At 43.9% G+C, this 17,608-nt stretch overlaps 1 protein-coding gene across 2 annotated transcripts in view; it reads right to left on the bottom strand.

Annotated features, from left to right (window-relative positions):
* EPG5 (ectopic P-granules 5 autophagy tethering factor) overlaps window positions 1-17,608 on the bottom strand; it is a 72,006-nt gene that overhangs the window by 29,969 nt on the left and 24,429 nt on the right. For both annotated transcript variants that reach the window (XM_072132988.1, XM_072132994.1), the window contains exons 14-24: window positions 17,030-17,200; window positions 16,731-16,850; window positions 14,317-14,555; window positions 10,743-10,883; window positions 9,033-9,177; window positions 8,759-8,956; window positions 6,840-6,950; window positions 6,119-6,241; window positions 5,871-6,037; window positions 4,148-4,375; window positions 2,155-2,278 (exon numbers count right to left, since the gene is read on the bottom strand). In XM_072132988.1, coding sequence (XP_071989089.1) covers window positions 2,155-2,278; window positions 4,148-4,375; window positions 5,871-6,037; window positions 6,119-6,241; window positions 6,840-6,950; window positions 8,759-8,956; window positions 9,033-9,177; window positions 10,743-10,883; window positions 14,317-14,555; window positions 16,731-16,850; window positions 17,030-17,200 — 1,767 coding nt within the window. The remainder of the gene's footprint in view (window positions 1-2,154; window positions 2,279-4,147; window positions 4,376-5,870; window positions 6,038-6,118; window positions 6,242-6,839; window positions 6,951-8,758; window positions 8,957-9,032; window positions 9,178-10,742; window positions 10,884-14,316; window positions 14,556-16,730; window positions 16,851-17,029; window positions 17,201-17,608) is intronic.

The raw sequence follows: 17,608 nt of genomic DNA, 5'->3' as shown, positions 1-17,608 counted from the left end.
ACTACATATATACCACTAGGGGTAACTCCATACATCCACTACATATATACCACTAGGGGTAACTCCATACATAAACTACATATATACCACTAGGGGTAACTCCATACATACACTACATATATACCACTAGGGGGTAACTCTATACATACACTACATATATACCACTAGGGGTAACTCCATACATACACTACATATATACCACTAGGGGCAACTCCATACATACACTACATATATACCACTAGGGGTAACTCCATACATACACTACATATATACCACTAGGGGGTAACTCCATACATACACTACATATATACCACTAGGGGTAACTCCATACATACACTACATATATACCACTAGGGGGTAACTCCATACATACACTACATATATACCACTAGGGGGTAACTCTATACATACACTACATATATACCACTAGGGGTAACTCCATACATACACTACATATATACCACTAGGGGTAACTCCATACATCCACTACATATATACCACTAGGGGTAACTCCATACATACACTGCATATATACCACTAGGGGTAACTCCATACATACACTACATATATACCACTAGGGGTAACTCCATACATACACTACATATATACCACTAGGGGTAACTCCATACATACACTACATATATACCACTAGGGGGTAACTCCATACATACACTACATATATACCACTAGGGGGTAACTCCATACATACACTACATATATACCACTAGGGGGTAACTCCATACATACACTACATATATACCACTAGGGGGTAACTCCATACATACACTGCATATATACCACTAGGGGTAACTCCATACATACACTACATATATACCACTAGGGGGTAACTCCATACATACACTACATATATACCACTAGGGGGTAACTCCATACATACACTGCATATATACCACTAGGGGTAACTCCATACATACACTACATATATACCACTAGGGGGTAACTCCATACATACACTACATATATACCACTAGCTAGATGTCAGCAACAAGCTCCCCCTCAAAGCAGATGCTGCCCTAAAGAGCGTTTATTAAGATTTTTATATTGATAACCTACCAAATATCAGATCGGTAGGAACCTGGTGCCCTCATCCATAAGATGATTATAGAGAATGCAGCGCATAGGGTCCCCAGATTTTATCCCTTTAAACTTCTCAGGACAGGGATGAAATGTTCTTTATAGAATTCCCATTGATACGTGAAATCTCACCCATTTATATATATAAAAGTCTCCTCAAAAATCTTGTGACAATGAGCAGAGAAGAGTCAAATTTTGCCTGAGATGAGTCAAGAGGCTACAGGGGAGTCGCTTCAGACGCCCCTATGTTTGGTTCTTTAGAACCTACAAACAAGTGCCTGGTGTCAAACTAAAGATATTTATCTCACCTTGTAGGTCGCATCAGGCTTGTTGTTACAGACATAGTTGGAAATGCTGCAGATAAAGATCCAGACGATTTCTTTTAACTGTATCTCCGGTTCTGTACCTCACAGAACCACAAGCCTGATGTGCTCTGCACCCAATATGCTAAATCAGTAACTTGCTGTGAAGTGGGGTGCAGCAGACACCCCAGGACCATCCACCTGACACTGGAGAGACTAATTGGCATATAACATGCCAAAGATAATCGCACTTTTTGCTTAGGAGCGTTAAAGTAAATCTAGCATCAGAGTCCATCCTGATAAACCAGGGACATTACTCATAGATCCGGGCACCGGGACTGTGGTATCTTCTTAAATCTGTTCTACTTCCTTCTAAAGTCAACTTTGATAATTATGTTAATGAAGTGGTGTTACCAGAACACTTCCGTGCTGTAGCTTCACAGGCTGTTATACTGTACAGGAGCATTGTTAGAGATCAGGGAGGAGCAGGGGAGACAGTGTAACAGCTTGTGAAACTACAGCACAGAGGGAATCCCCCTCCCCTCCCCCCTAGTCATTCTGGCTCATTAGTATAATTATAGAAGTTGATTTTAGAAGGAAGGAGGCCATGTATAACAAGATCACCACAGTCACGGTACCTGAATCTATGAGTAATGTCCCTGGTTTATCAGCACGGATTTTGATGGAACTGAAGAAAACTCTATGAACGAATATGAATATATATTTCTTTGACTTTTTTAACCCTTTCATGCCTCACCTGCTCGTTGCGCATAACCTTTGCCAGGCGATGAGGGTCGTACTGCTTGGGCAGAGATGGAATATAGACATCTCCTTTGTGTAACTTGTCATCTTCCAGCCACACAATAAATACATTAAATAATCTGGAAAAAACAAAAGGACATAAAATAACTCAAAACATAGAACCAACAAAGTAACAAAAAGCGTTTTATGCTTTAATTATAGTGGATTATGTGTATAATAGAAGTGTAAGGAATCTTCTGGACAAACTGGATACACCGCAAGGCCTGATGCAGGACCTCCGGGGCACGACACAAGGGTTTTTGTGCCTCCCTATTTTCAGGTTTAGCAGCTTCATTGACCATTCCAGCGCAGGGGTCAGCCACGTGTCAGCCGCGTTTCAGTCACTGGTGTCAGCCACGTGTCAATGGTGTGGAGCTGTTTCCAAGTTGACAGGACAACAGAAAGAAACATTTTTGGGACTTACAACCAAATCTCAAATTTGGAAAATCTGACATCCAGCTCTTATATTTAGCACCCTCCACACATTTCTCATGTCCTGCTCTCTCCACTAACTTGTAATGTGGAGAACAATACTGCAGGGACTTCCTCTTGAATGATGAGGTCTAGGAAGTAAGAAGACTTTGCCATTAAAGGCCGCCTTTGCAGATGTGTGGAGACGTACAGCCATTGATTCTCCACTGGGTAATTCTGGGACATATGCAAATACATTTTCCAGGATTGGATAAGGATAACGTTGCATCTTAGTTACCTTCTAAGGCATCTATCTATCTATCTATCTATCTCATATCTCATATCTATCTATCTATCTATCTATCTCATATCTCATATCTATCTATCTATCTATCTATCCATCTATCTCCTATCTATCTATCTATCTATATATCTATCTCATATTTCCTATCTATCTATCTATCTCATATCTATCTATCTGTCTATCTCATATCTATCTATCTCCTATCTATCTATCTATCTATCTATCTATCTATCTATCTATCTATCTCATATCTATCTATCTATCTATCTATCTCATATCTATCTATCTATCTATCTATCTATCTCATATCTATCTATCTATCTATCTCCTATCTATCTATCTATCTCATATCTATCTATCTATCTATCTCCTATCTATCTATCTATCTATCTATCTATCTCCTATCTATCTATCTATCTCATATCTATCTATCTATCTATCTCATATCTATCTATCTATCTATCTCATATCTATCTATCTATCTCATATCTATCTATCTATCTATCTCATATCTATCTCATATCTATCTATCTCATATCTATCTATCTATCTATCTCATATCTATCTATCTATCTCATATCTATCTATCTATCTCATATCTATCTATCTATCTCATATCTATCTATCTCATATCTATCTATTCATCCATCCATCCATCCATCCAGAAGGCACAGATTCTTATCAGTATTGTTTCCATGTGATTGCATCTCATCAGTACAGTGTAGGGAACTGTATTAGAGGCTGGAGGTTAGGTTGGGAAAGTAAGAAAACTCATTATGGAGAATCCCCCAGTGGAGCTCCATGAGTGTAAGTCTCCACACACCTGCAGAGGCGGCCTTAAATGGTAAAGTCTACATTATGAGTCTTCTAACTTCCATATCCAAACCGTCAGCCTCTCAATTAGCTAAACCAGTTCCCTGCACTGTACTGAAGAGGTGCAATCCCATGGAAACAGCTCTGTCTGCAGTTGGGAAACTGTTCCTTCAGGAATAGATATACAGGTTTGGCCTTTATCCTGCACCATGTCATTAGGCTTCCTGGAAGTCATGCTTGATGATAAGGGGGCTGCCTTACAAGGGGTCTAAGAGGCAATGTTTTCATTGTCCCATCCTGGAAAATGTATTTGCATATTGAATGATTACAATTGCAATGTTCATGACATTCAGAAAACTACCCCCCCCCCCCCTCCTACCTAACATACGATCATCAGCAAAGCAGAAGAAAAATCACTTACTTGACCAGCTCCTTGTGCAGATCCGGAGAGGCCATACAGTCTTGTGAGCAGCTCCCTGAATCTGAGAATACCGGAGACCCATCCATAGGGACGAGGACTCTCAGGGCTTTACTGGCTGAATGGTGGAAATCGGCCACTTCCATCAGACGACGTTTCATCTGTTTAAGTAGGTGCGTATGGGCTGAGCTGCTGAAGAACCTCTTCCCAATGCAACCTTCTACTGGCAACCTGTATACAGAGAGGGATAGGGGAAAAAATATATTGCGTTATTTATACATGTTCACACTTAGAAGACATCCTAAAATCTTAAAGGGAACCTGTCATCGGATATTATCTCACTAAACTGGCAGCCCACAGCTGGGGTATGAAATGTACTTTCTAGAGTTTCCTCTTATGTGAAATCTCACCCATTTATCTAAAAAAAAAACCCCTCTAGACTCAAATATCACTCTACTCACCTCATTTTCACATTAGACAAGTTAAGTTTAGAGGTTGCAAGAGGAGTATCATTTCATAAGCCCCTATTTGTTCTATAGCACCTAGAAACATGCTGCAGGGGTCATTTTAAAGATAAATATCTCATCTTTCACATCACGTCAGGTTTATGACTATGTTACAGAAGAAGAGATATAGGCAGCTAAATACATACTTGGAAATGCTGTTGTTATCTTAAAGATGAGATTCCCATGACACCGGGAACATGTTTCTAGGAGCTATAGAACCAAATATAAAGGCTTCTAAAGTGACACTCACCCTGCAACCACTAAACTTGACTCATCTCATGAGAAATGGGATGGAAAAAAGTCATGGAGGAGATGTTTTATAGGTAAATGGGTGAGATTTCACATAAAAGAGGGCATTCTAGAAAGGAGATTTAATACCTGACCTAAGGGGGCTGGGAGTTTAGTGGGGTAAAACCTGGTGACATGTTCTCTTTAACCATGCAGACAGACATGATATGTCACAACGGTGGCACCAGATTTTCCCATACCTACAACAATGCATTATTCAGGATTATACACACAGTTAAAGGGATGTTAGAGAATCTGTCATCTCTCTAGACAGTGAAACTACACGGTTGTGTTCTTAGTTTATATGTAAAATTAATTACCATATACTCGAGTATAAGCCGACCCAAGTATAAGCCGAGGCCCCTAATTTTACCACAAAAACCTGGGAAACCTATTGACTCGAGTATTGACCGAGGGTGGGAAATGCATTGGTCACAGACCCCCCCCCAGTATATAGCCCGCCAGCACCTGCCCCCCAGTATATAGCCTGCCAGCCCATATCCCCCAGTATATAGCCAGCCCCCTGCCCCAGTATATAGCCAGCCCCTGCCCCAATATATAGCCAGCCCCCTGCCCCAATATATAGCCAGCCCCCTGCCCCAATATATAGCCAGCCCCCTGCCCCAATATATAGCCAGCCCCCTGCCCCAATATATAGCCAAGCCCTGCCCCAGTATATAGCCAAGCCCTGCCCCAGTATATAGCCAGCCCCCTGCCCCAGTCTATAGCCAGCCCCCTATACTGAAAAACTAGGCTTATACTCGAGTATATATGGTATATGTAATTTTAGGAGCTGATCTCCTGTTGTTGGTACCATGGGCACAGCAGGAAGTGATAGCATTTTGATCCAACAAAGCATCTGATGGCCCTGGTGTGCTGTTATCTAACCCTAAGTGCTTAGTGTTATATGTGTGTCTGCATAGGGTTCATACCCGTATTGTGGTCCAGGACGGTTCAGATACAAGAGGAAAAACCTCTGCCAAAATAGAGGTAGCAGCGGGTGATCTGCTGGTGTGGCCATGGCCTGGTGAGCCCAGCGGTAAATCATCAGCCGCTGCACAGAAGGCACAATGGGTAACTTCAGCTGCTGCTGCGCTTTCTGGAAAATAAAGATGGTAAATGCAGGGAAGTCTTCTGAGATCTAGAACAAAGCGGAAGAAGTGATGACACGACGAGATACCTTCAGAGCCTGGTCTGGACTCATAGAGCGATGGCTGAGCAGCTCGTACTCCAACACACGACGGAGCTGGGAATCCTCCTCAAATAAAGACTCCGTATTCAGCACAGTCCAGGAAAACCAGATCTGAACGGAAGGTCAGCCAAAAAGAGAGAGATTTGTCAAAATTGTTATTTTATTAAAGGAAATCTACCATTAAAATCCATCCTGATAAACCAGGGACATTACTCATAGATCCAGGCACCGGGACTGTGGTATCTTCTTATATTTCTTATCCATGGCCTCCTTCCTTCTAAAATCAACTTTTAAAATTATTCTAATGAGCTTGAAGGGCAATAGTGGGTGTTAACAGAGCCCCTCCATGCTCTAGTTTCACAGGTTGTTACACTGACTCTCCCCGCTCTACCTGCTGTAATCTCACACAGTGGGAGGGGGGAAAGTGCTCCCGCACAGTGTAACAGACTGTGAAGCTCCAGAACGTGGGGTGGGGAACTCTGGTAAAGCTTCCTTTTGGCTCATTAACATAATTTTAGAATTTAAGATGATTATAGAAGGAAGGAGACCATGGATAACAAATATAAGAAGATACCACAGTCCCGGTGCCTGGATCTATGGGTAATGTCCCTGGTTTATCAGGATGGATTGTGATGGGAGATTTCCTCTAAAAAGGAAACCGCTCCTCTTATACATCTCTAAACTGGATATAGACTGGATTTACACTTACCTGTGAGGGGTTGTAGTTGGAATCTATGAAAGAAGGAGTCACGTTGCCTGCGACAATCCATCCGACAAATGATGAGAGTATTCCCCGGTCACAGTGATACCCCAGTGCATCCTGAGAAAACAAGCATCAGGCCAATAAGTCTAAAGGCATCTAGTATCTACAGGCCAAGGAATCACAAGATCTGATGAATAGGTCAATACAATGAGACATAGAACAAGTCTTATGGGTCTCTCTCCGATGTAATGAAGGAGATTAGGAAGGGTCCTATTGATGGGGGTGCAGGGTAGTAGTTGTACTTGGGTTCTGGAAGCTGAGGGGACACAGAGGTCATTCTGCCATATAAGTCATCAGTATAATACATCATATATGTGGGCACCAGTAATAGATTTTGCAAAGGGGTAGCCGAGGCTTCCCATTTCTTTTGGACACCCACCAATAGGATTGGTTGTACTATGTTTGCAAGTTATCCCCAATTCACATAATAGAGGATAACAAGCTGATCAGTGACAGCCCAAATGCGGAGACCCCACCAATCCAAGACACACATAAACCCCCAGTCACCTAAGAACGGGGGATCTGGTTCTCTGAGCTGCCAAGGGTCTGTTTAGTGTGAATCCCAGGAGTCGGACCCTCACCAATCAGCTTATTATCCCCTAACCTGTGGATTGGAGATAACATACAAACTTGGTACAACCAGTTTAAAGCCGAGATGCTAAATTGACACTGCACAGCAATCATTAATATAATTTTGGGGTCCCAGAATCAGTGAGTACAAAAGAAAATGTCTCCCGCACACAGGTAGCAAGGAGAAGACGTGATGGTTGCAAACTAGATTAAGTTTGTATTATAGCAGGTGTCTTAAACAGCACCACGCGTTTCGGACACCTACTACTGATGCTTGGGGCAGTAGGATGTGATCCCGAATCGCGTTAGGATCACATCCTACTGCCCCAAGCATCAGTCTCTATCCACTTGAAATAAAAGGGTTCTTCGCGACCCCAAAATGTGTTGTGTTACTCCCTGTGCGCCAGATGCTTCCATTTGTACTTCTCCCCATCGTGATCCAGTCCAGATTCTCCAGGACTCAGGATTCTCCATCTCATGTGACCAGGGTGATGTCATCTAAGGTACTTTACCCACTACCATATGCAAGATCTGTCCTATGTATGTATCTGATCATATGAAGCAGCCTCCATGGACTTCTACTCCTCCCCATCCTTTATGGAATCATTCTGCGATTTCATGTGATCAGATACATACATGGGGTAGATTTTGCAAATGTTACTGGGTAAAAGACCTTAGATGGCATCATCCTGATCACATGACATGAAGTGCTGAATGGTGAATGGCGGCGTGGGGGAGGAGCCACTGGAATCTAGCAGAACACGCTGCTACAACTCATACTAGATTTGAAGGGCAGCAATGTGGCTGAGTGTGTAGCACTTCTGCCTTGCAATGCTGGGTACCTGGGTTCGAATCCCACCCAGGTCAATATCTGCAAAGAGTTTGTATGTTCTCTCCGTGTTTGCGTGGGTTTCCTCCGGTTTCCTCCCACACTCCAAAACATACTGGTAGGTTGATTAGATTGTGAGCCCCTTGGGGACAGAGACCAATTTAGCAAAGTCTGTGCAGCGCTGCATAATCTGTGTGCGCTATATAAATAAAGATATTTTTGTATGACAGGTAAGATAACAAAGTGGATTTTATGGGGATGTGAGGGAAACAATTTTTAGCCGAAAAGTCATTTAGTTAATAGGGCTCTATGGGAACCGGTCACTAACTGTATTTGTGAAAAATGTGGTGACATACATAAAGCTGTAGATGGTGAAAGGTCCACTGAGTCAATAACTGCTTCACTGTATTATAGATCTCCTCCTATAATATCCTGTAACATGTCAGTGTACAGTGCCCGGACTTGCCTTGTGCTGCTGGTAGAGCAGTTTCTGCAGACAGTCTTCCTGGTGGTACCTGAATGCGGCTTTACACAGCTGGTCCATAAGGTGAAGGCTGCCTTTGTCCCGGTGCCAAAGCTGTTGGCTTATAAGAACCTGAGTCCAGAACTCCAGTACCGCGACTGGGCCTACTTCATTGGGTTTAGTACTACCAGCGAGATGTGACTGCGAAAAAACAAAAAGTAATGAGATTGATATCATCTTCTCGTTTTAGGATACTCTAGGATTTCCATTTCCATACCTGGATCATGTTTGTGAGAAGTTTCACATTTTCCCCATAGTTGATAGAGGTCAGGTGTTGGGTAACTTTGTGGGTCATCTGCATGGTCATTCCCTGAGGGATCCCACTGTCCAGCTGGAGGAAGAGCTGAATGTAGGACAAAAACCTGCAATAGTAGTAGAGACTGTGATGACAGATGAATATACTCTATATTTCCATAGAATATAGAACAGAGGTCGTGAATCCCCCAAAACTCAAACCCAACTTCTTCATAGACTTGTATGACACAATAAAGAAGGGGACACCCACATAGACCCCCACCCCCACAGAAACTGCATAATGATGACTACCCCCTGGCTTGTCTCAATAAGAGTGTACGGCCCAAATGAGCACTTAGTTCTTTGATGGGACACCCTGGCTATGCACAGGATTTTTAGCTTTCTCCTGCCCCACACTTATTAAAAATAATCTACTGCCCCAAGTGACCCCTAGCCCTGATCTCTGGCATGGACTATGGACATGTGACCACACACAAACATTCTGGGAGAAGGTTAGAGATCATATAGCTACACACGGGATGGTAAACTTGCCCCTTGACCCTCTTGTATTGCTCTAAACACAGTGGGGCACATTTACTTTACTGGGGTCGACGCTGATTCGGGTCTGCCGGGATTCACTAAGGTCGTGCGACCGATATCCAGCAGGTGTCGCTGCTGCGACGAGGTCCGCCGGAGTTCACCTTCTTCGTCCCGGTGCATGTAAGTGCTGATCTTGCGACACAATTCTTTTTTTTAAATCCGCGGTTTGTCCGAATCCGTCGGGCTGTCTGACGTCCACTCCCCCTCGATTTCTGCCGCGGCGCCGATGCGCCACAATCCGATCGCGTGCGCCAAAACCCAGGGCAATTCACCGCAAAACGGAAAAATTCAGGGAAACCCAACGGAATCGCGGCCGCAGGACCCTTAGTAAATGTGCCCTAGTATAATGAAACACTGGACACATCCCTCGACACCAACTATGTCAGAAATAACAACACAGATGCACCTAACACCTCCTTAACACCTAACGTCGGGTGCCCCACTTAACACCTAGATCCCACCCAAACCTTCACAAGACACGGTAAACATACTGGAAATTATAGCGGTTGAAAGCACATAGCAAGAATCAGATTGAACTCATGATGTATTTTCATGTTATGTACAAGCATTGGCAAGGAGTCAAATCAAAGCATTGACCATATCTGTAAACCATACATATCAATTTATTGTTATGTATATTGAATTCTATGTTGGAAAATTAAATAAAATGTTGTTTCAAAAAAAATCTCCCATCAAAATCAACCCTGATAAACCAGGGGCACTTACCCATAGATCCAGGCACCGTGACTGTGGGAATCTTCTTGTATTTTTTATGTATGGCCTCCTTCCTTCTAAAACCAACTTTTATAATCATGCTAAAGTGCAAGAAAGACAACAGTCAGAGGGAAGAGTAGTGCTGAGGGAGCAGGGGGAGACAGTGGCTCATTTGCATAATTCGAAAAGTTGATTTGAGAAGGAAGGAGGCAATGGATAACAAATATAAGAAGATACCACAGTCCCGATGCCTGGATCTATGAGTAATGTCCCTGGTTTATGGATTCTGATGGGAGATTTCCTTTTAGCGCTCTTTATGTTCAGAAGGCGTTATCATGGTATATTACTCCGATAATGATAGGAGACAGCGTGCACTTACAGTTCATTTTTCAGTAGATAGCTGGGACAAGGATAAAACATGGGTAAAACCTTATCCAAAATGTGAACCACAGCGCGGAGATGCTTTGCTTGTATCAGGTCGCCCAACATGGTGACGCCCTCCACACAGAACTTGTCCACACTGGGGAGACACGAGACATTGAGGTCAGAGAAGAACAGAAATAGGAGTAGACATTATATCAACCTCATATGTCGGAAGAAGCTGATCATGCAGTCATGACATTATCAATGATCCATTAGCTAGGATCCAGCACCTATCCAGGGGGATAAGCATCTATCCAGGGGGATACATAAGCACCTATCCAGGGGGATACATAAGCACCTATCCAGGGGGATAAGCATCTATCCAGGGGGATAAATAGGCACCTATCCAGGGGGATACATAAGCACATATCCAGGGGGATAAATAAGCACATATCCAGGGGGATAAATAGGCACCTATCCAGGGGGATAAATAGGCACCTATCCAGGGGGATAAATAAGCACCTATCCAGGGGGATAAATAAGCACATATCCAGGGGGATAAATAAGCACATATCCAGGGGGATAAATAAGCATCTATCCAGGGGGATAAATAAGCATCTATCCAGGGGGATGAATAAGCACCTATCCAGGGGGATGAATAAGCACCTATCCAGGGGGATAAATAAGCACCTATCCAGGGGGATAAATAAGCACCTATCCAGGGGGATAAATAAGCACCTATCCAGGGGGATAAATAAGCACCTATCCAGGGGGATAAATAAGCACATATCCAGGGGGATAAATAAGCGCCTATCCAGGGGGATAAATAAGCACCTATCCAGGGGGATAAATAAGCACCTATCCAGGGGGATAAATAAGCACCTATCCAGGGGGATAAATAAGCGCCTATCCAGGGGGATAAATAAGCACCTATCCAGGGGGATAAATAAGCACATATCCAGGGGGATAAATAAGCACCTATCCAGGGGGATAAATAAGCGTCTATCCAGGGGGATAAATAAGCACATATCCAGGGGGATAAATAAGCACATATCCAGGGGGATAAATAATCACATATCCAGGGGGATAAATAAGCACATATCCAGGGGGATAAATAAGCACATATCCAGGGGGATAAATAAGCACATATCCAGGGGGATAAATAAGCATCTATCCAGGGGGATAAATAAGCACCTATCCAGGGGGATAAATAAGCACCTATCCAGGGGGATAAATAAGCGCCTATCCAGAGGGATAAATAAGCACATATCCAGGGGGATAAATAAGCACATATCCAGGGGGATAAATAAGCACATATCCAGGGGTATAAATAAGCACATATCCAGGGGATAAATAAGCGCCTATCCAGGGGGATAAAAAAGCACATATCCAGGGGGATAAATAAGCACATATCCAGGGGGATAAATAAGCACCTATCCAGGGGGATAAATAAGCACCTATCCAGGGGGATAAATAAGCACCTTCCCAGGGGGATGAATAAGCACCTATCCAGGGGGATAAATAAGCACCTATCCAGGGGGATAAATAAGAACCTATCCAGGGGGATAAATAAGCGCCTATCCAGGGGGATAAATAAGCGCCTATCCAGGGGGATAAATAAGCGCCTATCCAGGGGGATAAATAAGCACCTATCCAGGGGGATAAATAAGCACATATCCAGGGGGATAAATAAGTGCCTATCCAGGGGGATAAATAAGCACCTATCCAGGGGGATAAATAAGCACTTATCCAGGGGGATAAATAAGCACATATCCAGGGGGATAAATAAGCACCTATCCAGGGGGATAAATAAGCACCTATCCAGGGGGATAAATAAGCACATATCCATGGGGATAAATAAGCACATATCCATGGGGATAAATAAGCACATATCCAGGGGGATAAATAAGCACCTATCCAGGGGGATAAATAAGCACATATCCAGGGGGATAAATAAGCATCTATCCAGGGGGATGAATAAGCACCTATCCAGGGGGATGAATAAGCACCTATCCAGGGGGATGAATAAGCACCTATCCAGGGGGATAAATAAGCACCTATCCAGGGGGATAAATAAGCACCTATCCAGGGGGATAAATAAGCACCTATCCAGGGGGATAAATAAGCACATATCCAGGGGGATAAATAAGCACATATCCAGGGGGATAAATAAGCACCTATCCAGGGGGATAAATAAGCACCTATCCAGGGGGATAAATAAGCGTCTATCCAGGGGGATAAATAAGCACATATCCAGGGGGATAAATAAGCACCTATCCAGGGGGATAAATAAGCACCTATCCATGGGGATAAATAAGCACATATCCAGGGGGATAAATAAGCACATATCCAGGGGGATAAATAAGCACATATCCAGGGGGATAAATAAGCATCTATCCAGGGGGATAAATAAGCACCTATCCAGGGGGATAAATAAGCACCTATCCAGGGGGATAAATAAGCACATATCCAGGGGGATAAATAAGCACCTATCCAGGGGGATAAATAAGCACCTATCCAGGGGGATAAATAAGCACCTTCCCAGGGGGATGAATAAGCACCTATCCAGGGGGATAAATAAGCGCCTATCCAGGGGGATAAATAAGCACCTATCCAGGGGGATAAATAAGCACCTATCCAGGGGGATAAATAAGCGTCTATCCAGGGGGATAAATAAGCACATATCCAGGGGGATAAATAAGCACCTATCCAGGGGGATAAATAAGCACCTATCCAGGGGGATAAATAAGCACCTATCCAGGGGGATAAATAAGCGCCTATCCAGGGGGATAAATAAGCACATATCCAGGGGGATAAATAAGCACATATCCAGGGGGATAAATAAGCACATATCCAGGGGGATAAATAAGCACATATCCAGGGGGATAAATAAGCACCTATCCAGGGGGATAAATAAGCACCTATCCAGGGGGATGAATAAGCACCTATCCAGGGGGATAAATAAGCACATATCCAGGGGGATAAATAAGCACATATCCAGGGGGATAAATAAGTGCCTATCCAGGGGGATAAATAAGCACCTATCCAGGGGGATAAATAAGCACCTATCCAGGGGGATAAATAAGCACATATCCAGGGGGATAAATAAGCACATATCCAGGGGGATAAATAAGCACATATCCAGGGGGATAAATAAGCACCTATCCAGGGGGATAAATAAGCACCTATCCAGGGGTATAAATAAGCACCTATCCAGGGGGATAAATAAGTAACTATCCAGGGGGATAAATAAGCACCTATCCAGGGGGATAAATAAGCACCTATCCAGGGGGATGATAAGCACCTATCCAGCCTTTGGATAATACATTTGAATGTGTCTTGTTAAAGGAACACTCTGGTAGTAGCTGATTCACTGAATTACACATTGTGCATGGCCTGAAAGGAGGAGCAGGACTCCAGGTTCTAGAACGTTTAAAGAATATAATGAAGTCTTGTTCCTCCCTCCAGGCCCAGTACTATGCATGATACAATGCATTAGCTATGACTGCAGTGTCCCTTTTACATCTAGAGTGGTGATCACCCTGACCCACGGTCCTGGACTGTGCAGTTTGTGACTAGCAGTGAGTTACCTGTGTCCCACAGAGGCTGTGGCCAGAGCGATGTAGCACCCTATGGGCACGCTGGCTTTCACAGCCTTCCACACAGGGTGCAGGACATTGGCCTCCGTCAGATCGGGTGCAGCATCGCACAGATCCTCTGGACGATCATTTCTGTGCAACTTCAGTCTCAAAACCAAATCCCAGGACCACTGGTTGAAGGAGGCTTCTGGGGTCTGTCCGGTGCGGACTATGCTGGCCAAGTAAGAGACCTGAAGATCCGAACAAAATGTTATCAAAATCAGCACAAGCAACAAAATCATCGGTGATTGTATGTAGGAATTGTCCTTTGAAGACTGTCCCTGACCCTATGCCCTATGGACTAGAGAGGATGAGCCCCACAGCTTAGGTTCTCTATCTAAGTGTGTAGATCCTTGTAATAGACATATTGACATTCATATTCCAGGGGTGCAAGGAGCAGGACATGGAGCAGATAGGTGACCATGTCCGGCTGCAGAGGGTGCGTTCACACATTCAGTTTTTCAGATGCAGCCAAAAGCAGGTTTGGATGATAATGGCTGAGATCCTATCATTGAGAGAAGCTGCTCTTCCTCTATTTTCACTCCCCTCCTGGTTTACACATCAAAAACTGCACCTGAAAAACTGAACGTGTGAACACACCCTGAGATCTTGCATCATTGGAAAGCAGGATAAGAATTCTTCATTCAAGAGGTGGGTACCCATGGCTGATCCTTAGAACGTGTTCACACCTAACACTTTGATTGGGTTTGAAAACGCAATTCAAACGCTTCGCCTGTGCTCACATGCTGAGTTAATATTGCATTAAAGGGGTTGTCCACTTACAGCAAATAATTGATATGGTTTGTGTAAGGAACAGTTATACAATTTTCCAATATACTTTGTGTATCAATTCCTCACAGTTCTCTAGATCTCTGCTTGCTGTCCTTCTATTGAAAGCTTCTATGTTTACTTCCGCTGTATAGAAATCTGTCCATGGTGATGTGATGTCACGCAGGTGCACGACTCGTGAGTATCATAGAGAGTAATCAGAGCTGTGTGTGATTACTGGAAGTAAACATAAAAGCTTCTTATGGAATGACAGCAAGCAGAGATCTAGAAAACCATGAGGAATTTATACAGAAAGTACATCATTGGATAATTGTATAACTTTTTCTTACACAAACCATATCAATTATTTGCTGGACAACCCCTTTAAGTAAACACAAAGAAAACAGAATGTTAACTTAATGGTCCACATTTATCAAAAATTAGTGCTGCGCTATGTGCAGTTTGCCTCTCTAATGTGCAGGGTGCGCCAGTTTATTGGACACTGGCTCACGATCTGGCACCCCCTGCATTGAAACAACTTGACCAGCATATAATGAGCCGTGCACCTGTGTGACATCACATGACCAGGGACATAACGAGCCGTGCACCTGTGTGACATCACATGACCAGGGACATAACAAGCCATGCACCTGTGTGACATCACATGACCAGGGATATAATGAGCCATGTACCTGTGTGACATCACATGACCAGGGATATAACGAGCCGTGCACCTGTGTGACATCACATGACCAGGGATATAATGAGCCATGTACCTGTGTGACATCACATGACCAGGGATATAACGAGCCATGCACCTGTGTGACATCACATGACCAGGGACATAACGAGCCGTGCACCTGTGTGACATCACATGACCAGGGACATAACGAGCCGTGCACCTGTGTGACATCACATGACCAGGGATATAACGAGCCGTGCACCTGTGTGACATCACATGACCAGGGAATATAACGAGCCGTGCACCTGTGTGACATCACATGACCAGGGATATAACGAGCCGTGCACCTGTGTGACATCACATGACTAGGGAATATAACGAGCCGTGCACCTGTGTGACATCACATGACCAGGGATATAACGAGCCGTGCACCTGTGTGACATCACATGACTAGGGAATATAACGAGCCGTGCACCTGTGTGACATCACATGACCAGGGATATAACGAGCCGTGCACCTGTGTGACATCACATGACCAGGGATATAACGAGCCGTGCACCTGTGTGACATCACATGACCAGGGACATAACGAGCCGTGCACCTGTGTGACATCACATGACCAGGGATATAATGAGCCGTGCACCTGTGTGACATGACATGACCAGGGATATAATGAGCCATGCACCTATGTGACATCACATGACCCGGGATATATAACAAGCCGTGCACCTGTGTGACATCACATGACCAGGGATATAATGAGCCATGCACCTATGTGACATCACATGACCCGGGATATAATGAGCCGTGCACCAGTGTGACATCAAATGACCATGGATATATAACGAGCCGTGCACCTGTGTGACTGATGAGAATCATGTGATATCACCTTTGTAATAAGTGAAGGAGAAGTTACCTGCTTAATGCTCTCAGAGATGATCCCAGTGTAAGGTTTGTCAGAGATGTATTTCTGATAGGCCTCCAGCACCATGAGAGCGACCTCCACGTGTACTGCAGGGTCCAGATGCAGAGTTTTCTGTAAAACACAACAGAATATGCTAATTATTATTCATTCCCAAATTATCAGAGGAACCTATAGTCCTCCATTGTGCCAAACAACGGGGGTTTATGCAGTAAGACCCCCACTGATCAGCTTGTATCCATTATCACTAATCCAAATTTTCTCCGATGTTCCTTCCAGCCATTGGTGCATACCGGGTCCTCCGCTGCCACCCCCCAGTTGAGCCCCTCCAGGATAATGCAGGCCAGCTTGTTCTCCACCTCCGATAGGTTGTAATTCAGCAGCCACTCCCTGATGATACTTATTTCGGAGGCGCTTGGTCTCCATTGATGTAGCGGCAATTCTTTGAAGAGGTACAGAGAAACCTGGTGATGGAAAAACAACAGGAGAGACTTGAGAATATGGAAGTATGAAGGCGACTATGTAGCTGTACTCAAAGGTTTCCCAAATATTACAGGATTTGCATAATGGAAACAGTGGGAGTTATTTATCATTGCTTTTCCTGGGCATTTTTGGTGTAAAAAAAAAAAGTCTCAAAAATGTGGCACTGAGGGTTTTTTGGGAGTTTTCACTGCTTACAAGTCTCACAGGAGTATTCGCGCCTGTCCATGAATCTGGTGTGAACATGGAGCTACTGCGAGTGCTGTGCAAAGCCAGAGTCATGACTTGTCCCATAAAAAGTCTCATGGTCCCTCCAGTCCCTGCTGGCGGGATGTACTGAGAACATTTATTATAGGGCCAAAGCCCCTTTAATGAATCGGATGGGCAGAGGA

This window comes from Engystomops pustulosus, chromosome 1 (assembly GCF_040894005.1).
Source record: "Engystomops pustulosus chromosome 1, aEngPut4.maternal, whole genome shotgun sequence".
Classification (NCBI taxonomy): domain Eukaryota; kingdom Metazoa; phylum Chordata; class Amphibia; order Anura; family Leptodactylidae; genus Engystomops; species Engystomops pustulosus.
The sequence above is the reverse complement of the archived record's forward strand: the minus strand, read 5'-3'. Positions and strand labels throughout refer to the sequence as shown.